The 25211-nt window shown below is 40.9% G+C and overlaps 1 protein-coding gene across 5 annotated transcripts in view; it reads left to right on the top strand.

The window, feature by feature from the left end:
• LOC141776723 (abl interactor 1-like) overlaps positions 1-25211 on the top strand; it is a 34692-nt gene that overhangs the window by 3464 nt on the left and 6017 nt on the right. For 2 of the 5 annotated variants that reach the window (XR_012595795.1, XM_074650493.1), the window contains exons 2-9: positions 4601-4768; positions 11049-11225; positions 15681-15695; positions 16738-16841; positions 17122-17262; positions 19874-19974; positions 21504-21719; positions 23715-23804. Coding sequence is in view for 4 of the 5 variants with exons in the window: in XM_074650493.1 (XP_074506594.1) it covers positions 4601-4768; positions 11049-11225; positions 15681-15695; positions 16738-16841; positions 17122-17262; positions 19874-19974; positions 21504-21719; positions 23715-23804 (1012 nt within the window). In the remaining variant the exon portion in view is untranslated. The remainder of the gene's footprint in view (positions 1-4600; positions 4769-11048; positions 11226-15680; positions 15696-16737; positions 16842-17121; positions 17263-19873; positions 19975-21503; positions 21720-23714; positions 23805-25211) is intronic. The other 3 variants (XM_074650494.1, XM_074650495.1, XM_074650496.1) reach the window with 3 other exon arrangements.

Raw genomic sequence — 25211 nt, 5'->3', positions numbered from 1 at the left:
AACATCTCTGACATGTAGAAATTTTGTACCACACTGCATGAAGCAACGTTGGAAATGAGCAAAACTGACAAAGTAGGTGTGTATTTGGACAATGAGGAAGTATAAAATTGCTTTCGATCAGAGCTTCTTAAAGCAATGTCCATTCTCATGGCATCATATACAAGTTATGAAACCAACTTTTTATACCATGTCCTTTGTACGAGTCTCACGAAACAGCTGGCATCATCCAAATAAGATTTATTATCCTCATTGTCGTGCCATTTATGTGTAGCTGATTCAGACAATGATGAATATTTTCATGCAAAATGGACTAAGAGAGTTAAACTGCCATTTAAGTCATAGATTTGTCAGAAAAATATCTAACTATAAGCACACACACAGCTTCTTTTTTAAATTTTTTTTAATTAAAGCATCCCATACTATTTCTAAATGTTCTTTCTTGATACTAAAGCTGCATCAATTATTCAATTAGTTGTCAACTATTAAATTAATTGCCAACTATTTTGATAATCGATTAATCGAGTTTGAGTAATTTTTTAAGAAAAAACTCTCTGATCCCAGCTTCTTAAATGTGAATATTTTCTGGTTTCTTTACTCCTCTATGACAGTAAACTGAATATCTTTGAGTTGTAGACAAAACAAGACATTTGAGGACGTCATCTTGGGCTTTTCTGACATTTTACAGACCAAATAACTAGTCGATTAATCAAGAAAATAATCGACAGATTAATCAGCAATGAAAATAGTTGCAGCCCTGCTTAACACATTTATGAGAAGTGGATGCATGCTGCTTTTCACCCCCTTTCCTGCTGATTTCCAGAGCCCTGTGCCGTAGTATGTGTCATTTTCTGCTGCAATATCTAGAATATTGCCTGGAATATGAAGATACATGTATGCAGCTTCTCCTGAATAATGATTTCTTCGGGGGGCATTAAAAATGTTATCTAGAATCCTGCATATCAACACAGTTGAACACAACAGGGAATTAAAAGCAAGCTGTGCAGGCCGTTATAGCTTATGCTCAGACTGTGAGCAGCAGTAACATTGGACATGGAATGTGTTTATGTGTTCTGAATACAGCTCTTAATTTTAACATTTTATAAATGCAGTTTATGCAGCATTCACATTATTAACCAGAAAAACAAAATTGCTCAAAATACTACTACTGGCAGTGCTGGAGAGAAAAAAATATGAGTTTTATTCTTGGATAAGATATTTGAAATAAGCCATTTGAAAAGCTGTCACCTTCAAAATGATTGGTGACATAAAAGCAGAACTCAGTTGTGTTAGTACCTTTCTTAAAGCCTTTGTGTACTAAAATAGCAACTCTTTGGATGATATCTGTTGTAACAGTGAACAGTACTGTATTTTGATGGGCCTTTGCTGCTATTGGTGTGTAAATGGTTTTTAACATTTAGGCTTTATAAATGCTAGATCTTAAAATAAACTCTACTTTCTTAATTTTGTTCCAGTATGTGGTTCTAAACCACAAAGGGCCAATCAATCTATGTTTGAGTGGCACTTTTTTTTAATGGACCAATCGGTGTTTTTATTTCCAAGCTAAAGAGAAAGACTATTTCCGAGATGTGTGGAGAAAGGGGTGTTAGGTGGAAACCCATGAATCTACTTAATATTTCCCCGTTGTTGACCCCACAAAAATCCCCCCTGTCAGCCCACATGAGACCCCTCTGACTCATAGCTGTTTCATTCATGACTCATGAGGTTCATAGTATTCCAGTTAGTATCAGACCTGGTCATATGGCAACTCAGAAATTCCTTTATTTTAGTGCATTGTTAAAGTTGAGTCTGGTGCTACTTAACAAAAAAGAAATTCCAAGTGGAGCCCTTACAAAAAGCCTTTTGTAAGCTTAATATGAAACATAATAGGCTATCTAAAAGCAGGAGAAAGCGAGTAAGAGAGAGAGAGAGAGAGAGGGAGAGATCCATAATGAGTAGTGTGTATTAGGGAGATGCAGGCTATTATTACCACAGGTTTTCTATGCAGGGTATTTGCAGACTTTTAGTGGCTCATGAGAATAGTAAAATGCGAGGTGTTTCAGTAGTCTGTGCATGTCCTTGGAAACACAAGTCAGCGTTTTACAGGCTCAGGTGTGAGAACCTGTTTCAGCCTCTGTGATATAATGCTGAGTAAGCCAGCAGTGTTTCCTCCTCTGACTCTGTGTTTTACAATGTCAAAGATGTGCACGGGATGGGATGGACATCTGCAACAGATAGTGGTGCTGAAGGTGGTTTGCAAGGTAGCAGGTGGTCCTTTTTGTAGAGTGGTGTCACGGTGCAGGCTGTTACCCTCCTGCCACCACACACAAACCATATTGTTGCCTGGTAACAACAGCTGGGTAAATCATAGCCGATGTCTTTGTGGTACTGCATTTATTGGATTCTAGATTAGAGCTTTAAAAGTAGATGTAAAATAATGATAGTGACTGAACAGCTTAAGATACAGCAGCAGATCAAACTCAAAGGAATAGTTTGATATTTTTGAAAAACACACTTTAGCTTTTTTTGCTGAGTTAGATGGGAAGATTGATACCACTCTCACACCTGTCCGTTAAGTATGAAACTATAAAAGGATTTGATTTTCTTATCGTTGTACACAAGTGTTGGGTTTTCGGTGTGAAAGATATAGATAGCTGCCATGTTGCTGCTTACTCTTGTTTCAGTTAATTTGAGTCTAATTCTACGGCTTGTCTTATCATATGTTTAATATATTTGTTTTCATGTTGCTCAATTGTATTGCAGTATACACAAAAAAAAGTATGAAACTAGAGCTACAAGATGTTTAGCTCAGCTTAGCATAAATACAGGAAACAGGTAGCATGTTTCAGCGCGTAACTTCCTGTAAAATCACAATTTACTGTTTTTACATTTCTGTTTTTGTACGAAATAAACAAGCAAATTACAAATATGTTAATGAGTGAGCTTTAGATGTGCTGATACGTAGATATATTTTATAACTTTGCCGAGAGCCAAGCTAGCTGTTTTCATCCTACTTCCAGTTTCTATGCTTATCGTTTTCTGACCTCTAGCTTCATACTTAATGAGCGTAATATCGATCTTATCATGTAATTCTCGGCTAGGACTGTGTATTTGCAAGAATCTGGAGATACGATACGTATCACGATACAGGGGTAACGATTCAATATATTGCGATATATTGCGATACTGTAAGCAAAGTGATGTGTTGCGATTTTTTTCAAATCTAATATTAGGAAAAGACACCATATGTATAAAATCCGAGTCACTATGTGAAATGGCTACTATGTGGACTAACATCATCACACATGAATACAATTGGACTCATTGGATCCACAAGAGTCTCAGCTTTATAGTGATACCCAATTTATGTAATTCTAAGACTGTTTAGGGACCCCAGTATGCAGAAATATTCAAAACACACAATTTTAGAAAAGGTTTTTTTGCCAAAAACTGCATGTGATTATCATAATATTTTTTATTTTAAAAATGTAAACATTCTACATTGGCTCATCGGCCATAATTCGTGCTGTAACAGTTAAGGCACTCAAACAGGCTACTGACATATTGTCAATAAAAGATAAATAACGAAAAAATCACAGATGTCTGTAATGTAAATGTTCTGCTCCATCATCAGACTCTGACCTGTTCGTGAATTCTGAACTGAACTGCAGCTCATTTAAAAAGAGCAAGAACAACGGACTGACTGAAATACACACATGAAGGCACATTGTAGCGGGGCTCAAAACACTTTGACCATATGCTTTAATTCTGAATCGTTTACAATCGAATGTGGTCGCATACGCAGCGATAAACACTATCATTAGTTACTTTGGCACGGTGTGAATCCGACACCTCATGACCTCCCATTTCATCCTGTATGTGTGTAAATTGAGCAAACAGTCCAACTACATGTGGTTGGTATTTTGTACACTAAATGAGTGATTTATTAATGAAAAAAGAAAATCAATAGAATAATTTATATTGACAATAATTGCTAGTTGTAACCCTGCTTCCAGTCCCCTGTTGGAGTGGTTCTCTGTGTGGCTGCATCCTCCCTGTTTTGTTTCCAAACTATAAATATGTCCATTCAGTCCCTTCGCTATTTAAAGGCATCCAGAAACAGATGGTTTGCGCAGCCGGGGTGGAGATTCGGGATCCAAGGAAATGTCTTGGCATTCCTGCTCGCTGGGCTCAACTCCCAGCGTGCACCTGTCCCGTGTTGTCCATCTGAGTTATTCGAAAGTTATTTGTTGTACAATTCCTGGCTGCTTAGCATCCACAAAATCATTCCCTCTGAGAATCATGAACTCTTGTTCACTTCCCCTCAGATCTCAACGGGGCTTTGCAGTTTAATAACAGTCGAGAACGAACGGTCCTGTCAGACACAGCTCCCTGTAGAAAGCTGCCCTCTCGCTCCCCTCTCACACAACGACTGATTGGAGTAACAATGAGAGTGCAGCATTTCCTGAGCTTGTACCTTACTTCCCTCTGCCAACTTCTCCATTTCTTCCACCCACACATCCTTCCACTGATTTTTCTGACTTGTGTGTTCTCTTCCTCTCTGTCCGTATTTCCTCTCTCTCTCTCTCACTCTCTCTGCCAGGCTCAAGACAAGAAGAAGGCCCTGGAGGAGACCAAGGCCTACACCACCCAGTCTCTGGCCAGCGTAGCCTACCAGATCAATGCCTTAGCTAACAATGTGCTGCAGCTGCTGGACATCCAGGCCTCGCAACTACGACGCATGGAGTCCTCCATCAACCACATCTCCCAGGTACACACACCACAGTGCTGGAAGATACACATACCATATGGATGCATATATTGCATTTATGTAAATGCATAATGTCCAGGGCCTTTATTTACCTCATCGGCAGAGAGAGCAAAGCCTTTATTTGAAACAAGCCTATATTAGACCCGGGCCTTTATTTCTCATTTCTTCTGTTTTAGAAGTTTATAAAACACATTTTAGTGAGACATCTCCCTGTTTTCTGATCTACTACTGTTTTGATTATTACCTGTTGTCTAACAAGTAAGGGATAATGCCCGACGAGGTGTCAATTATCAGGAATTAATGGACAATTGGGAGGCCAGAACCGTCCCACGCGCAGCGATCATTACCAGCCCATACAGTTCCTATGCAATGGAAACATTGTTCACTGCTCCAGTAAATAGGACGAACCTTAGATATGACTCGGCAACAACAGATATTTCTAGCTCATAGAACCCTTTGGTTCACCTACGAGCGAGAAAGCTAACGTTATGCTAGCAAGATTCCAAGTCAATAACATCGCGTACTGTTTGCAAACAGTAAATATAATTCAACAGCATGTTTAACAACAAGACTAGCTAGCTATGCAGCAATGTCATTGTCCCCAAATCAATATCAAGATTTTCACAAAATCTTGATTAGCATAACATTAACATAAAGCTAACGTTATGCTAGCGAGGGTCAAAGTCAGTAACATTGCGTATGGTTGAAAAACAGTGAATATAAGGGAACTTAATTTGCCACCCTGTGGCGTTCAGAGGATGAGGCACTGAAGGACTAATGTTACACTCAATGTTGTAAATAAGATATTCCAATTTCTACACTGGAACTACTTAGTAGGTGTCTGTTATCAGGAATTAAGGGACACGCTGCAGCCAATCAGAATCAAGTATTCACCTAGAACATGGTATAAATCCAGGATAATGTACATTTCCACATCAGACATGTCATACTCACAGAAATACTGTTTTTATTCACAAATGATTTCCATCCTATTCCATATAGAGGAATATTGGTGGATCAAGGTGTGGACTTTGCGGATCATCATCTAAAGATTGAACCTATTATAGTAGAGTAAAGTACAAACCTGCTGGTGTTATTCTGTGTCATAACACCAGAGTACACAATGACACATTGACACTTTACAAAGACAGACAGATATGGCAGGGTCATAGATCATGCTGGAGCTGCCAAACCTCCACAGCCCCTCTTCAGTCCCTCTTGCTTCATCAGCAGTCCTCTCTCTCTCTCTCTCTCTCTTTTCCCCTCTGTGTGTGTGCACTTCACACGGCCACTATGCCTGTCAGCCAGTGAATGTCCCCCGTCCCCCTCCCCGTGTGCTTCATTAAGCCTGTCAGGGATGAAGTGAAATCCTGACGCCAGCTCTCTCGCCTGGTTAGCAGTTTCAGCTCTCCGCTTTACTCCACGGGCTGCAGGATGGAGTACAGTTTGGCGCAGTCTAATGAAGAAGAACGCAAGTCTTTTATCGATCCTTTAGATGGTCAGTTGATGATTGGTATTTCTGCTTCAGATACTCTATAGGGCCTTGTAACCACACCGATGTGGACACTTTACAGCGCCCCAGTACAGAAACTGTCAAGTCAGAGTGGTCACTTAACTGTAGTTGGTGCTGAGAGCATTTGTCTCCAGTGAATCAAGGGAGAGACCAGTCCATCCATCATGTTCAAAATAGCAGTCAATTTGACTTGTCATAGCAGTGAAAGCACATGTGGAACTATCTCACACAGATGGGTTGGAATCACCTGAAATTGTTTGAGGAAAAGTTAATTTACTTTAACATGCGTCTCATACAAGTATGTCCCCAGGGCTTTGATTCATTATTCTAGTAGTGATGGGTCCAAGAAATTACATTTTAACATGCTTGGTTTTTGCCAGGTGCTTTTCTGCCTTAGGGCTGCACAAATTGTCTCGACTTGAAAGAGTTAAAATGGGATTAGAAAGTGAAGGTAGCCAAAAATTCGCTGCCAAATCCAAACCCCATCTCTGTAGGATTTAAAAGCCCCCCCCCCTACAGCAGAGGAGGCTGTCACATAGTCGTACAAGAAATGCTGCTAAATGCAGAGTGTTTAATAAAAGCAGAGCGGTTGCAGCTCATTTCTCCTCTCTGGTGTATTAGTTAAATGGATAGTTCAGGTGTTTTGAAGTGGGGTTGTATGAGGTACTTATACACAGTCAGTGTATTACCTACAGTGGATGACGGTCGGCGCGCCCCTAGTTTGGAGAAGCAGACAAGAGTTCCTGTACAGAAGCAAGGTAATGTCCTGCTGTGGACGGGGCCGGCAGCAAAACGTATTTTCGCCACCTAAAAGAGAGGCCCACCTAAAAAAATCAATATCAGTTTAAGTGTACACTGTATTTTGAAGATTAACACCTCTTTACCTTGTTGTGAGACAGCCCTTTCCGACGGGGAGCTGAAGCCGTTCTATCCATCTTTCCTCTTGCAAAGCCACCAGACTCCATTGAAAAAAACAGTAATTTTACCTTGCAGAACACGGGGGTTGCTGGTTTACCACTGCCTTGATCGGTTAGTTTGTTTGTATTATCGTGTGACTTTGGTGAATCCAAACTAACGTAAGTTACACAATAACACTAAAAAAAAAACGATCGAGGCAGGGGTTGACCAGCAATTCTTGACCTGCGAGGCAAAATTACAGTTTTTTTCAATGGAGTCTGGTTGCTTTGGTGAGAGCGTAGATAAAGGCTTCAGTTCCCCGTCGGACACAGAGACTGTATAGCTGTTTCACGGCAAGGTAACCTGGCAAAAATATTCTAAATATAGCTTACACTAAAACTGATATTGATCTTTTTTTTGTAGATGAGCCTTTCTTTTAGGTTGCTAAAATAGGTTTTGCTGACGCCCCCGTGCACAGGGTTCCTTTGCAGTAACTCCTGTCTGCTTCTCCAAGCTGGGGGCGTGCCGACCGTCATCTACTGTAGGTAATACGCTGACTCTGGAAAAGTACCTCATACAACCCCACTTCAAAACACCTAAACTATCCCTTTAAAATCTAATGGTTGTGCTCAAATATGTGTGTGCGTTCCCTGAAACCCAAACCATATGCAATACGAAACACAAGTACCGTCCCATGAGTCTCTTTACTCCTCTTTTCCATTTCCTCGAGTCTCGCTGTTTGCCAGTTTGCTTTCTGATTCATCTGTTCCTTATTTCTCAGAAGTAGTTGTCATTCATCAGCTCAATGACCCACTTGCGCCTCTTTCAGCTCCATTTCAACTGGCCAAATCCTCTCAAGTACATAATGCACCTAGAATTATAGTCTAAATTCAAAAAATGATAATGACACAGATGCGTACACTTGTGAGGTTTCATTCAGAATATCATTTCTACTGTAGAATTGGCTGAATATGTCGACTTGTTACTAAGCCATATATGAAATCACACATCTGTTGACACGCCTTGAAGTCTCAGTACAGACTGCATCATATTTTCCTCTGGCCAATAACGCCTCAGCAAGAGTGAAACAAAAATGTACGACTTGTTTCGACTGTACTGCAGAGACTGATCATTTCCTAAAACGCAGATCTATTAGGCTGAAACTACTGTATAGATCCAGCAGTGAAAATTACAGCTGTGCCATCTGCTCTCAGAAACACACTGCAGAGGTTGAGCAGACGGCCAGATGTTTATTAGAGTAAAGATATCACAAAAGAAAATTGGATTGAGAGAGCGCCGGAAGGGCAGACAGAGGTCTGTCGTCAGTGATTGGGTAACAGTTATTATCTCTAGATGTTTCGTAAAGATTTAGTAATGTACGTGTAGAGGAAATGCTGAAATATAACAGACAGGGTCCAGTCATCACCTGCAGATGTGTTCCATGCTGGATGCACTGCTAACTCTGTATGGTACTTTAACAGTATTACAGTATAGACACAGGATGGGCTGTGACAGCATTTGTTGTTTGGTAACAGTGCACATTTTAAATGATGTCAGCTTAAATCTAGAGACTCAAAATGTTCCCAGCATCTGTCCCATCCCCACTTTACTTTCTTCTCCATTTCTTTTTGATCATGACAGCCCACCAGAATCAGCTTCTAGTTTTACACTACACTATTTTCTCTCTGTGCCTTTCTGTCCTTTTGAGTTCTGTTGTTCTCGCTTTCTCTAATCTGCGCTCCACCTCTATACTTGCATATCACCGGCAGGAAATAGGCGGGTCTCTCTTTTTTTTTTTTTCTTACTTCCCAGCTGAAGTTGGGCGTGTCGCTTCAGTTTCCTCTCCTAAAAAAAGAGCCCAGCATGTCTCTCTCTATATATATCTCACATGCAGCACACAGACCTTCACGTCAGACTCACAAAGAGAGATCCGCGCAGCGGCACGGGTCAACTTCACAACACCTATCAGACTTTCAATCTCTCAAGTTGGATTCTTCATCTCCGGCACCCAGAGAGAGAGAGAGAGAGAGAGAGAAAGGCGATGGAGCCGTCGGGTCGACTGGATGAGACGTCTGAGTGGTGATTGATGTGTGACCTTGTTGCTGTGTGGGTCTCGCACACATCTACTTACACAGACACTTTTACAATCTAGTATACACCAATGCAGGGAGAGGTACAGTATGTAAAGTAGGATTAACAACAGTCATGGTTTCATATGTCTCATACGAGCCTTACTAACACTCGTCAGCAGTCTTCTCCCAGAGATGAAGACGTCCGTCCACTTCCATTCTTCCCCACGTTTCGTTCAGCTCTCCTTTAATCCCTCCCTCCTTCCAGTTTCATCCATCATTCATAAATCGAAGGCCAGTCCTAAGGCGCCCGCTGTGAATGGGTGCTGTGAGCGATAATGACTGTAATCGCAGAGGAAATGGAGGTCACTGGTATTTTGAATTGCTCCCGGTGCGAGGGGTTAAAGGAGAGCTTCTTGAAATGGGCCCCGGGGTGTAGACCAATAGAGCAGTGTAGTGGGTCAGTAGGAGTTCAAAGGATGAGTGTGTGTCCAGGCAGTGGGAGGCCGGGGGATTTAAAAAACACATTAGAATAAACTTGGCGAAATTCCAAAACCATGATTATCTTATTTTATATAAATATGTGTAAATTTAGCTGCTTTCTGCTGCTAATTGATATCACACAACATGGCCTGAAAGGGTCAAGGTATGAAATGCTTAACTGTAATTGTAGAGTGTAACAGGTAGCAGCAATTGTTCCTGGAAATTCTCAAATGAAAGCTGGCACTCAAGTATTCACTGGGTCTCAAATAGTAGTAAATATACTTTTATAAATAGAAAATGTCTTAAAGAGGACCTATAATGCTTTTGCACTTTTTCCCTTTCCTTTAGTGTGTTATATAGTTTTTGTGCATGTAAAGATGCAAAGTTAGAAAGCCCAAAGTCCACGCTAAAGGGAGTTACTCTCCCCCACAGAAACACTACTCCTGAACTGCCTGAAACGCCTTGCTTGAAGTCCCGCCTTTTCTTCTGTAACGTGGTGATGTCACCAAGTTACACATTTGCATAATACCTGCCTAGCGGCTAGTTTGGCACGCCCTCAAACAAAGCTAGTTAGAGCGGAGTCCGAAGAGTTTGGTTCGGTTGACCAATCACAACAGTGGGCCAGCTGACCAATCAGAGCAGACTGGGCTTTTCGGGAGGGGGCAGGACAGGAGCTCAACTGCAGCGTTTCAGACAGAGGGTGAAAAGAGGTGCTGCAACACAGCTGGTATGAGAAAAATAAAGAGTTTTTTGAGCATTACAGGATGTAAACATGTTGAAGAAACCCAAAATACAAGTATGTACCTAAAAATAAGCATAATAGGTCTTCTGTAATAGTGAATATGCTTAAATACATATTAGATTGTGTTCTCGGTCGTGGCCATGTTGTTCCTGTTGCAACCATTTTAAGATGGGTTCTGAAATATTCTTTAAAAAAACCTTTGCAATTGTAGCTGGCAGTTTGAAATTGAACACTTTGAATACTGCAGGTATTCTATTATAAAAATCTCACCAGGAAAGAGAGGTGATTATGCCCCCTGAGCTCCTGGGAAGCTTTTAATGTGAAACAGATGGAGGAAGTATTGGGTTTGCATTAAAAGCAAATTAGTGTTACAGGCAGCGGGGAGGCCTTTTAGTAAAATATGATCCAATCTCTCTCTCTCTACAAAACGAGAGAAGTTCTAAATCACGTATGCATCTGTCTTTTAGACGGGTTATGAACCTGTCTGAAATAAATGCATTGCATTTGGAGAATTTTGAGTATTTGCAAAATGAGGTTGTTGTACCCCACCACTCATCACTCCTCTCTCTCCTGCAGACGGTGGATATCCATAAGGAGAAGGTGGCACGTCGAGAGATCGGCATCCTGACCACAAATAAGAACACCGCTCGCACCCACAAGATCATCGCCCCGGGCAACATGGAGCGGCCGGTGCGCTACATTCGAAAGCCCATCGACTACACACTGCTGGATGATGTGGGACACGGCGTCAAAGTAAGAAGGATGTTGGTCATCATGTCGAAATATATCCCTCATAGTAGACTAAATATCAATGCATTTATTTACTCATATCAAAAGCAACCTAGTTTCTGTTCACTTTTTAGTTACTAGTTTTCAAAAAGCACTTCCACACTATTCTAGCTTCACCACAACCAGAGTGTCGTAGCTAAATCCCAAAGTCATTACTTTGATATATCGTCTCGATTTTCAACGTTAATCAATTTTGCTAGACAGGAAAACACACACTTACTCGAGTTCACACTTGGCACTTTCATGTGAACAAGCCGACTGTCTCCTTTCATAATTCACTCACGCTGCAAGCCGATCGATACGCTGGCCTTTTAGTTAATTAAGCCCAGAAACACCTATAGAAATGTATCAAAGAATGAGATGCGAAGTTGGTAGCTGACTGTGGCTAAAAAAGAAGCTGTGCTTATCAGAGGTTTTTGTCCATGCCCAGTAACGACTTCCGAAAGCTGGAACTTAATGAAAAAGTGTGTGTTTGAGTGTGTGTAGTGCCCACAGTGTGAGCAGGAGCGACATCTTGGCCAAGTGCTACTCACACCCTCTATTGAATTGTGGGAAAATATTCTTTCAACCCCTTTTTCCGGCTCATTCTTCAATTTTTTATTCTCTCTCCCCATGATCCGTCTCACCATCTCCCCTCTTTCTTCTTCTTCTCCGCTTTTATATAACATTCTGTGTGTTTTTTGCTCTTGTGTGAGTGTCTACACACACACAGTTATGCGCATTGATTGCTGGTGTCACACATTTCCGCAGCTCGTTTGAGTCGTCCCCTTCATCCCTCACCCCCCCCCCTTCTGTCTGTCTCTGTTGAGATAGCGGCTGTCCGCTGATTTTCAAACATCCGTTCGCTGATTCAAATTCAAAAGCCAGTGTTTTCCTCCTCTGAGAGCTGGCTCGCACCGAGACAGATTTGGCTCGGCCCACTATGCAAATGAAGCATCATTCATGGATGCTGCAAAAAAAAATTATGGATCTCTGCAGAAATCAGTGCAGATGCTAGAAAATGTGCAAGCTTTTTTCCCTCTTTTTCAAATATACCTGTATAGGAAAACAGCAGTTCATGCTGCCAGCTCTTAAAGGGCGAGTCCATTATTTTTGTTTTTATATCATTCTGTAGCTTCCCAGGGGTGTTCCTTACGTATACAAATACAAACATTCATATTTTGGTCAAAGTACTATTTTCCCAAGCCCTTCTAAAACTTGCTCCCACATGACCTGACGTAGGTTTCTGCATGATGATGCTGCTACATATACAGTACATATACATCCTTATAGTCAGTGTATTAAAGTGTATTAAAGTTACACACCGGCACAGAAGCTAGGTAATGTACTGCTGTGGACGCCACGTTAGTTCAGATCCGAAAGTCGCACAATAACACAAACAAACTAAGCGATCGATGCAGCGGTAGACCAGCAGCTCTTGTGTTCTGCGAGGTAAAATTAATGCTTTTGTGAATGTAGTCTGTCTGGTAGCTTTGAAGACAGCAATAGAACAGCTTCAGTTCCCTGTCAGAAAGGGCTGTCTGATGACGAGGTAAAGCAGTGAAAATATTCTAAATATAGCTTACACTTAAACTGAAATAGATTTTTTAGGTGGCTAAAGTATGTTTTGCTGCTGCTCCTGTCCACAGCCGCTTTACCTCACCGCCAGACAGCCCTTTTTCAAAGTGGAGCTTAAGCCGTTATATTTCTCTCTTCAAAACCACCAGCCTCCATTCACAAAAGCGGTAATTTTACCTCACAGTATGGCGTAGGACACATACAACCCCACTTCAAAAAATCCAAACCAACCCGTTCAGTTATTTCCAAACTTAGCACAGCTAACTTTGACTCAGCTAGTGCTAGCGTTCACATTATTCATAACCTTATTGATTAGCTTCGATTGTTGCCTTGTTGAATATTAAATTCTGATTGGTCAATCACAGCATTCCACCGTCTGTTATTTCTTTATAGCAGACCGTTGCTATGTATAACAAACCGTTGTTATGGACACAGTTCTGGTGGACCATTTTAGTGTCAAATTATTGATTTTTTAAGTAAGTAGCTGTGTAATAAGTGGGATAATGTACAGCTAGCGGGTCATTGTTGTTCTGGGCAATGCAAGACCCCTCTGCTTTGTTTCAGGGAGCCGCATCACCCTGTCTACTTGGTAACCTACAGTACGTCACTGTGGCTGAGTCGGTGTTTCCATTTGAAAAACGGTACAGAAAGCAGATGGACCCGCCCTTTAAATAAATATGACTCAGACATGTGTAGAGTGACTCATTTTTGGAGTCTACATTGGGGGAACACCTTTAATTCAATCACGTTTAGTCGTTCTGATGACAGTTAGATCATCATTTTAGAAAGGAAGAAAACCTCTTGAAATGGAAGACTCCTTGGCTACTGGTTCATTTCTGTGTGTGTGTGGAAGCATTTTCGTTCATGGATGTGCATTTGGCTCGGCTCAGACAGAAATGCATATCACATTCCATATTTCCCCCCAGAACATTTTTCTCTCTCACTCACGTCTGTGAATAATTCAGAAGGATTGATATCATTTCACTACTGCATCAGACTACAGATAGAAATGTAAAGCATTCTGAGGGGTACATTAATGCATGTGTGCAGGTATGTTTGTCTGTGTATTTGCTTCTACATGTTCACGCTGTGTTCACAGCGTGTGGGGAAATGGGAGCTTATTAGCGCTCCATCCTAACAGCCTGTTTCCTCCGGGCTGCGGTGGATTCCCTCGAGGCGTTCAGGGCGTGATCATCATCACCCCACTGCCTTTCATGCACATAACCAAGAGAGGGAACTCACCCACGGATAGATTTTTAGTCAGACTGGAGCATGGAAAGACCCATTCACACATATACGGATGACTGTGCTCACCCCTCCACCTCAGCAGCCTTTATTGGCATTACTGGCAGTTACCGGGGCGACATCGTTTCAGCCACATTACAGCCACTCCGACAGTCCGAACACCTCGCTGCTGTTATTTATGACCTCGCTGTGCTTTACTGCCCTGTTCTTATTCTCAGTACAACACTTTAAACGTCAGCACAGCAGCATGGAGCTCAGGCACTGCTCATTATTTCTAGTGTGTCTGGCGATTTAAGAGATTCTCGTTCTGATTACGGTCTATAACACACAAGTCTAGACACACAGAGTAGACTCACACACACACAAACAGAGCTGGTGAGTATTTTAGCTAGAGCACAGTGGTGGTTTCACCTTTTTTAACTTTACAAAGTGGAGCAAAAGGAAGTTATTTCTTCCTCTTCGTTGTGTAAAACCTAAAGTGGGTTGTTTGGTGTGGGTTCTGGCAGGCGTGAATGTGTCAGAGTGTAAATATGAGTGACAAGTGACATAGCAAAATAATTATTGTGCTGATGAGCCCAGACAGGGTTTATTTTAACAGATAGTATGCCAAATATTGTATTATTTTTTTTAAATGTGACTCAAGATGAGTTGAGAATGTGAGTTGATCATTTAGTTAGTTAAAAATGAATTACCAAGCATGTTGATAATCGGTTAGTCATTTAAAGGCCTTATTGATAACATTTTATGTAGACGAATATATATATATAAAAAAAAAAAATGCATCCACAAAGCCTTTAGAAAGGTGCTGAATAAAAGTATGGCAAGATAAATGAATTGTTGGCAGGTTTGAGGAAACAGCAGTCTGTTTTTAGTCAAAGCAGAGAGATCAACGAGACATCTCAGGCTGTTCATCATCTGTTTTGTGAATTGATTGTTCGTTTAACTGTGAACGTGTTCAGAATGTATTTGTACTTATTCACACTAAAGAAAAGGGAATTATTTCGAGGTGTTGTTATTTATTAGTCATTATGCAATTGTTTAACTGGTCTGGCCCCCATGAGATCAAATTGGGCTGCATGTGGCCGGTGTACTAAAATGAGTTTGACACCCCTGGATGATTACTAATTGCTGTAATTCAGCTTTGCCCAGTGTGATGACGTTGGTAGCTTGTGGAAGTTCAATATCTTTTTAAGTTACACACACACTGGCGACTGACACAAACATCACACATTAGAAAGGAATGAATCTCCTAAACTAACACCGATTTTCATCCCCTCATCTTTTCAGCATATTGGTCACTTGGTCGGCTGGTCAATGCAAACCACTTGAGTCTGGTTGGGTTAAAGGTGCAACACAGGGCTCTTTGACTCATACACTATGTTTCCTTACATGAGTCTCCCAGATGTCCTACTCCTTTTCTCTCCTCCTTTACTTTGTTCTTCATGATGCTCTTTCAACTTTATATACTGTATATAAAAGATGTATTAACGCAGAATAGATGGGGTTCATGCATACTGCTTAAAATTCACACTTGCTCTCACTAAACTCCCTTTTTAATCCATTAACCAATGAGCGTATCTTGTTTTCTGTCTTCCCTCTCTGCCTGCTTGCACTCAGTGGCTTAAGGCCAAGGTAAGAGATGGTTGTCTTTCTTTTCTTTTTGTCATGTTCTGATAAAACTCCAACCAGCCAAGGTTTATCCATGATGCCCCCATTGAAACTGTTTTTAAAAATATATATAACAATTGTATTACACAGAATCTATGTATATCTTTTGATTCCTGTTTAATATTCACAACGTCACCAGTCATCCAACTTAAAGGAACCGTGTGTAGCACTCTAGACAGAGCCTTTTGCATTATTATGTTACCTGAAGGCCACCAAAGTTGTCTGACATGCTTGTGAAACTGCGGCAACGTGAGTCACAGAATGCTAATCCGTGGTACCGCCAGCCGGAGTCTGTCTTCTGTTGATCCTAAAGTAGCTTTATTATGGTAAGGATGGCCTCTGAGCGAGGCGAACGGCGTTACCACGGTTTTGCACTCGGCGACTCACATTACCACACTCTTGAAAAGGGAGGAGTGAGCGGAGGTACTCAGTTGGTTGTAATCTGCAACCACACCACTAGATGCTGCCAAATCCTACACACTGTACCTTTAACTATTGCCAGTATAAACTTGGTGTGAAATTCTGACTTGAATATACTATAGGTTCACTCTATATGTATGTTACAGTAAACGTAGAAAAAATGCTAACAGGAGATATGAAACATTATATTTAATATTTACAGTAATTACTCTTAACACATATTGCTATGTCCTTTTATATCTTCATCCACATACCAAGTAACATCCCATTTTACATGCAGAATTTCTCAACAAAGGCAGCCAGACACCTACTCAGTGCTGCCTTCTGTTCTCTTTCTCTGTTCATATTCTCTCCTATTGTGTGTCTTTATATGGACAGAAAAGCCTTTGTGCCAGTGTTTCTCCAAAAAATTATGCTCGGTTGAAATTTAAGATGAGATGCTCTTTTGAAACTGATTCAAGTTTTGGCTTAGTCATTATAGGTTTAAGTGGCTCCTCAGCCTTATTATTCGTTGGCAGGGGAAACACTAGAGTCAGCCGCTCAGATTATACAAAAGCAATGTTTTAACTTGTCTCTGCTCTTCTAGCAACATGGGAACAATGCGGCAGGAAGAGGAGGGACGCTTTCCAGGACTACCCCACCCACACAGAAACCCCCAAGCCCCCCCATGGCTGGTCGTGGTACCTTGGGGTAAGAACATGCAGCTGTAGTTTTAAAAAAAAAATTATTCTGTATATATGTATTCTGCACAAACAGAAAAAAATAGTTCTTTGGACCATTGTTCCTTTTTATATGTTAGTACTGTCAGTTTTAGACAATTCTTTCTTTCACAACGGTTGTTTAAAACAGCAGGACCACCTGACCATTGTTCCATAAACAGTGTCTGTAAAAGCCCAAAGTACCCCCTCTCACTTCATGAAAACATTGAGACGTAACTGTGTCCTCTTCGGCTGTGTTTATCTGTCTCCAGGCGTAACACTCCATACAAGACCCTGGAGCCAGTGAAGCCTCCGGTGGTGCCCAACGACTACATGACGAGCCCGGCCCGACTGGGCAGCCAGCACAGCCCTGCACGCACAGCCTCCCTCAACCAGAGGCCACGGACACACAGGTAGCATAGACCCTCTGTTCTCTTACCTGGAATTAACATCTAATAATCTGTGTCTTTTGGACACCTTTATACTCAAACCCAGGAGTGAATGTATTGGCTGAAAAGCTGTAAACCACAACAGAGTGAGACCAATTTGGTTACATACTACAATTCATGTTAAAGGTGAAATCAACAAAAGTGGGAGGATCAAACCAGAATCATGCAATGTAAAGTACACATGTAGCAAGCAGCTCTATAATTAGTGTTTAATATGAAATGATGAGTGATAAATGAATGAAGAGATTTTGTCATAGTAGTAAAATCACAGGTGTTACTAATAACATTAACGATGGCTCTGTTCTATTCCAGTAAGTCATGACAGTTTACATGCACAAAATATTCTGAAAAAAGACAATAATCCTACTAAGCTGTTTACATGGCTAATGAACATGAAAATTCCACTAATATTCCTGTTTACATGCAGCCGTGCATACTCTGATTAAGGTAACCGGTGGCAGACTTGTTCGACCGTGTGAACACAGCCTCGCTCTCTCTTCCTTTAACCACCTTCTTTAAAAGGTCGGCGTTGTGATATTTGCTCATACTGTCTCCCAAAACCTGTTGATATCCAAGTCTTTCATAATAATATTTAAGAGTAGGTGTGTTTCTCCTTCTGACCAGAATGTGGACTTTTCTTTGGAGCGTGCATCTCTGCAAACTGTCGGCTAGTTGGTTTGTGTACAACGCAAACTGCCATAAAAACCCCAATTAAGACATATCTTCTAAATGTGCTGTATACATATCCAAAGAATGCTCCTAAAGCCTGAATAATATCAGCATATCCCACATTTATTAATCGGAAAATGCTCCAAAACTATGAATTTCCAAACTATGCCTTTTAAATGACCCAAATCAAATTCACAATATTCATCATATTCGGAATAATAGTGGAATATTAGTGTGCATGGAGATGTAGTCCATGTGACAGTGAGCCAGCATGCACAATACCTGGACCCTGAAACTGAAGCAGCTACATGACATTCAGCTTTCATTGATTTCATTAATTACACCTGTGCTTTTCCTACTGTGACATGTCAACATGTTACCTGTGACTTCCTTCACTCCCACAAGTGCTTTCAATAATACCTAATTAGACCTCTCCTCTGAAGACTGTGTGGGCCTGTTTAACCCTCATCCTACCAACATGTTTAACATACCATCACTACCGACTGAATAAACTACTTTAGGAAACAACCATCAGAGCTAAATGTGAACTTATTTCTCCTCTAAACATTATTAGTTATGTAATTAATGTCATCTGAAAAAAATACAGATTATTATTATTTTAGGAAAGTTACAGTTAATCTGCATATTGTGTAAAATGAAAATAGACAGAGCACACGAGGAGATCTGTGTCTGTCTGTTAAATGTATAAGCTGCAATTGGGTGCTTTTGACTGGGGTCCCTTAGGACCTCAATGCAAGCACAATAAGCAACTAATTAAAACAGAAAACAATGATATTATGAAGTCATTAGGACTATCAATTTGTTCCTAAAGGCATGAGCCCAGATGGTAGGACGAGGGTTGATTGACACTTCTTATCGTATTCTCTCACAACTCTTAATTTTATCACACCTTTTAAGTATAGATTTAAATTCTTCATGGCTCTACCAAACTTAATTCTGAGAGGACATGTAATCAATCAGAACAAGGGGAAACACCTTTGTGTGTGTGTGTTTGGCCTTTATGAAGATACAGTGCAAAGGATGGTTGTCGTCCCGTGACAGATCACTTCTGGTTCTCTGCTCTGTGACGGTCTCCAGAGAATCTGCAGTCAGGCCAATAATAGATAATGCCTTCTTCATCAACTTATTGATCCTCCTATTTAATATTCAACTGCTCAGTTATAGCTGTAATCACTTGATAACTTTATATTCTTAGCTTGTATTTACCTTGACCAACATAGTCAGTTTCAGCACAGATCTAATGGGCTGTGTACCAGTGTGCTAGTGCTAGCGTTTCCTAAAATAAAGTCCACATTTCCCATTAAAATATCATCTTTTTTGGTATCAGCTGCAAACTAAAGCTATTACACTTTAGGTTTTGTCTCTAAAGTGATCAAACTGTTATTATCGGTAGTGGCCAGCATGGTATTTATCTTTGATCTCTATTGCATGCTCATGATAACTACACTAATATGTCAAATTCAGAGCAATGATAATTTATACATGTTCAAATTTACAACCCAGCATCTAAAGGCAGAGTGTAATTACTCCTTTTAGTCTGAGCTTTTAAGATCCGAACGCGGATCTTAACGCGTTCCAAACAAGCCCTGGCTCTCGTCTTGTTTTTATTACACTGTGTAACTGCAAAATGTGACTGTGTGCTCCCAGATCTGTGCCCAGTACTCATGTGTGAATGTGCCAGACGGCGAACGCAGCATACTCACACAGAGCCGTGAATCTGTTGCCACAGTGACGAGGATATTGTTATGACAGAGTGACATATGAGAGAGTAATGATAGGATGTCAAACGCTGTCGTGTAATTAAGTTTGTCTCACACATCCTGTAATGATCACCATAAAGACCCTTTCTAACTCTCTCTCTCTCTCTCTCTCTCTCTCTCTGCAGTGGCAGCAGTGGTGGTAGTGGCGGCAGGGAGAACAGTGGAGGCAGTGGAGTCAGTATCCCTCTAGCAGTTCCCACCCCGTCCCCTCCCAGTATGGGGCAAGGTGAGTCCCAGCAGCTGTAACCTCACTGCTCATCACAGGTGTCCACAGTGTGGACTCACTGCTGTTTACAGTAATGGATAATTGCAGGCTCTTTATGTCCCTGTTTGTCACTTGTACTCTTTGGCTCTCATTGGTCAATTCTTGTCCTCACTCAAACACTATCACATCAGATTGACATTTATCAGGTCAAACAGAAGGCATTCAAATGTGGACAGACACTGCTATGAATAATACAACAAAATGTCTTACAAAATGACACTTCCGTTCATAAAATTTCACTTCATATTGAAGACATTTATGTGAATCCTAGAAAAAATGTCAGCATTTAGCTTTATTCAGGCGTTATTTTAGTGTCCCAGCTTGTATGTTAAGCTATGAAAAAACATTACAGGTGCTAGGGATGTCACGAGAACCGATATTTTGGTACCAAGTCGATGCCAAAATTCTGAAAATGTGACGGTACTCGTTTTTCTACAGTACCGCATGTACCGTTAAGGCTCGAGACTAACGGCATCTAACATCTGAAAGGACACTGTAAACTCACTATCGACGCATCCTATTTTTTCCCTGATAATGCCACATTGTGAACAACAAATCTAGAGCTAGTCAACGTTAGCTGTTAGCAGCCGGTGGGCAGCACAGTCCTGCACGGAGCTAACAGATAACGTTAACGGGAAGTTCATTGATTTACATTATGATGCGTTCAAGCTCGAATCAGTAAAATTAGTATTAGGTGAAGGTAAATTCTAACGTTAACATGATGTGTTCAAATGTAATCTTGTAAAAATGTTGTTTTCTAAGAGAAACCTGAATAAATCCAGTTGTTTGAAGGAGATGTTTTCACAGCAATATACAATAGATAACAGAGAGTGAATTATGACCTGTTTAACTCAAAGTGTTTATTGTTTTGTTTTGTTTTTTACCGTGGTATCGAATTGGTATCAAGAATCATAGAATTTCACTATTACTGGTATCGACTACTAACTTTCTGTGACATCCCTAGCAAGTACACAGTACTATTGTAAAGGTATATTCCATAATCAGGTTTTTTTTTGTTTTTGCTCAAACATACATTAAATATACACTGAAGAAACTACTGAGCAGACAAATGTTTGTCCCTTGCAGGAAGCAATGGAAGAAAATTAGAGTCCTGAGAATATATTAAATAATATTAAAGTGGTTAAGAATAAGATGAGCGTTTTTGCATAAACCTTTTTTTATTGTACTGTTTTTGATGTTTATTTTTTTTTTATTCCCTGTGGACCTTTAGTGTAAGCAGACTGAATTTTAATGCTCTTATCACACCAGCAGCAGCTTATTATTTTTACTCACATTCTGCCTGGAAATATACTGAAAATGAATGTCTACTATTACGAAAGCTACTGATAATGTTTTAGGTAAGTCAGCACTAAAGGTGTCTTATCAGGCTGAGGTTTTAATGATGGGTACCCATCATGTCTCTCCTCTCCTCTCCTCTCCTCTCCTCTCCTCTCCTCTCCTCTCCTCTCCTCTCCTCTCCTCTCCTCCAGTGGCGACATCCTCTGCCTCGGTGCCCCAGGGCCCCGGCTTGGGTCCCATACCCATGTCCCAGTTCGGCACCATCTCCCGCCAGATCTCCCGTCACAACTCTTCCACCACCTCCTCGGCCTCCATGGTGTCGGCCACCGGCACCTACCGCCGCGCCCCCTCCGTCTCCTCCCAGCAGCCCCACATCAACGGAGGCCCCGCCTACCCACAGAACTCAGGTAATACATGTTTTAATCAATAACGTATGTTTAGAAATGGTCTGCTTTACTACCTGGGTGGTGTGTAGGGAATAGTTTTATCTAATCTGATGCACATTTTGGCCACTCCTACAGTAGCTATGAATAAAGCAGAGAGGAAGCTTGTATTGTTGTACCATCCATTCTCGGCAGTCGTCAGTGTTTTGACTCCACAATCTATAATTATGTGAAACTGCTAAAAACGCTCCTCTAGGTCTAAAAGATATGCACGAGGCTAGCCCCTTCTAGAGGCTAATGAAAATGAATGATGAACCATAATAACTGAAGTCAGGGTTGTTGAAACCTCCGCACCTCAGCACTGCCGTGCAGAGTGTTTCATTACCATTAGTAATTGAGTTATGACTTTATCATTTTAGTCAGCTGGAGACGGCTTCATGTTCAGGAGAGACAGGCAGGCATTTCAGGGCAGAATACACATAAATAGCTGCTAGACAAGGGGAAACCCAGGACATATGCATATATTTTCTCTCAGAAGAGTGGAATTTATTTTGGCAGGCATCACTCCGAGCCATTCTCCTCTAATGGCTCCTGTCTCTCAAAGGGACATGCGTCTTCCTCGGCTCAGACGGTGGAGGCTTGTTTGTCTTGTCTGGGAGGAGAGAGACAATGATGCAGAGCTGCATCAACCAGGGGACTTTAACTGGGACAGCAGCGTATCAGCTCTGTGATGTCTACTCATTGAAATTTAATTAAAGATACGTTTGGATTCCTGGTGGATCGAAGTTTTACAGCACAAAAAAATCTGGTTCCTGTACTCGAGGGAGCTCATTGATCTCACGGGGGGGGGTGTAGCTGTGGATGGAAGAGAGCAGGGTGGAAATAATGAGACATTACTGCCCATGTGAGATTACAGACGCCCTTCCATTACATGTGATTTATGAGTCAGACCTGGCGTGCATGCGTATGTGTGACATCATGTCTTCATCAGTGAGGACAGCTGTGTTTGTCTATTCATCTACCTCTTTTTTTAAGACAATGCAGCAAAAAGCATCATGTTAGAGGCAGCAGATGGAGAATATAGAGGTGGGAATCACCAGAGGCCCCACAATACGATATTATCACGATACTTAAATGTCTAGTGTGTAGGATCTGGCGGTATCTAGCGGTGAGGTGAGGAGATTACAACCAACGGAAGCCTCTCCCGTGTGCCAAGCTTGTTGGTGAGCTACGGTGGCCGACTCGAAAACACAAATGGCCCTCTGTGGAGGCAGTTGTTGTAAGAGTAGTGTAGGCCAAATTGGTTCAAACTTAAACAGGAATTAAAATTTCAGTATATAATGTATATAGTATATAAACATAATTTATACAGCTATTTGAGTCATTATCGGCCCGATATCCGATCCGCTATCGGTATTGGAGCATCCCTAAGTTTGCCACGGGATACTATGCTGTATCGATTTTTTCCGCCACCCCTTGGAGATTATATGAATGCCATTCAGTAAAGGGTGAATTAAATGTAGCACTACCAGTAAATGCTTTTTTTGAGACCACATATCTCTGCTTTCTGCCACACAGCTACTGAGCTGTCACCTTGCCACTGTCATGTTTTTAGGTCTGTTTAGTGCTTTGCAGCTCTTTCACTGTAGCAGAAACATATTGCTAGTAGCTGCAGCCTTTTTTGCTTTTGACGTAAAACGTTGGCTGATGAGGTAGATTCTCAGACTTGAGATGAGATGAATGCCTCCTCTTTAGCCCAGCTTGAAGACTGCAGCACAAAAGAACACTGATTGGAAATGTGTAAATGAGTTGCTCAGCAATGCTTCCTCCTGCACTATATTTCGCTCACTCACAAGCTTTTTTTTGTTTTCTTTTATTCTCACCTCTTTCTCCCTTCTTCGGTCTCCTCTACCATGTCTATTTGCTCTTCTCATTGTCATCACCCTGTCCACCACCTCCATCGCTCCTCTGTCTCTCTGCTGCTTCGTCTGTTTGCCTCTCTGGGTGTTGCTGCTCCAGTGTCTGTGGCTCCTCCGCCTCCTCCTCCAATGGTCCAGCTGACCCCACAGATCCCTCTGACCGGCTTTGTGGCCAGAATGCAGGAGAGCAGTAAGTAGAAAATCCATACGAAAGCATGCACTTAGTTGAGCAGATAAACATGTATGAGGACAATATAAAACCTATATATATATATATATATATATATACACACACACATGTGCACGTACCTGCTGTCCATTTCCAAAAATCTCAGAATGTGTTCTTAAGACACATTGACTCCCACACCTCTGCACAAAACATAAAAAACTGAATTTATTGAATGACCTACATTATAAATCTTTTACCGACCTAAATTTACTCAAATCGCAATTTTCAATAAATATCCATTACAGTGAGTGATTGGTACATTTATCATCATCAGATCTGTTAAATCTCTCTTGGTACAGAATTTATTGTCCATATTTTAGGTCTCTATATATGCCGGTATACATATACTGTATATAGAGACATCTTTTATCAATGCTCTGAATCTGTCTCAACGTCCACTCACTGCTTCACTTGTACACTCTTCTCTGTGGCTTGCTACACTCGGCACACCTTTTCTTGCGCTGTATTCGGGGTCGAGGGGGGGGAGCACACACACACGGCCCCCCCCCCTCCCGGATGACTGTCTGTTGCCATGGTGATGGATCACTGAAAGCGTGCGTCCTGTTCTCTCTGTCCACGGAGGAGAGAAAATGTGACCTGATGCCGTGTCCTGATTCACCATCATCCGCCTGTCTGGAGAAATGCAGCTGTGCAGCGATTTAACTGTCTGTGTTTGTCTGGTCAGACGTAACGCAGGCTGCTGCAATACACTGTAAAAAAAAATATATATATATAATTTTTTACAGTTTTTCCTAATAGATTTTATAATTTCCCTGTATTTCAAAACGACAGGAAAATCATGATAAAATTAAAATAATAAAATCTTTATTGAAATATGTCGTGATTTAATAAAAAAAAAAGTAAAAGTATAAATTAAATACATTAAATATCTGTTTTTAAACACCTTTTAAATGACAATTTTAACAAAGCTAACCGTAAAAATAAAACAAATTTAAAAAAATTATTCTTTAGTGACAAAAAGTAACAATAACAAGTAATAATTTTACAAAAAAATACTTTTGTTATGGCAATATATCACTGTCAAATACAATACTGTTAATAATACATTTAAAGATGTATACTTGTAAGAAAATATATGGCTAAAGAAAGAAATATTTAGTAATTTTGCATAACTTAACCAATACTTTACTTACAGTACTACTGGATATGAGTCATACAGTAATTCAAAGAATGGATTATACCTTAAACCGTAAACCAGGTTTATTGTCTTAAACCAGTAATTAGCACATTTTTGGCTGGACCACAGAGGGCCAGCTCTACAAACACAAAAGTCTGTCACTGAGTGAGTGATGAAGTTACACGATTGGTCGGCCGAGTGTTGGAGTTTCCTCATTGGCCGTTGCTCTT

Source organism: Sebastes fasciatus, chromosome 11 (genome assembly GCF_043250625.1).
Source record: "Sebastes fasciatus isolate fSebFas1 chromosome 11, fSebFas1.pri, whole genome shotgun sequence".
Lineage (NCBI taxonomy): Eukaryota > Metazoa > Chordata > Actinopteri > Perciformes > Sebastidae > Sebastes > Sebastes fasciatus.
This window is presented reverse-complemented; position numbering and strand designations above follow the sequence as displayed.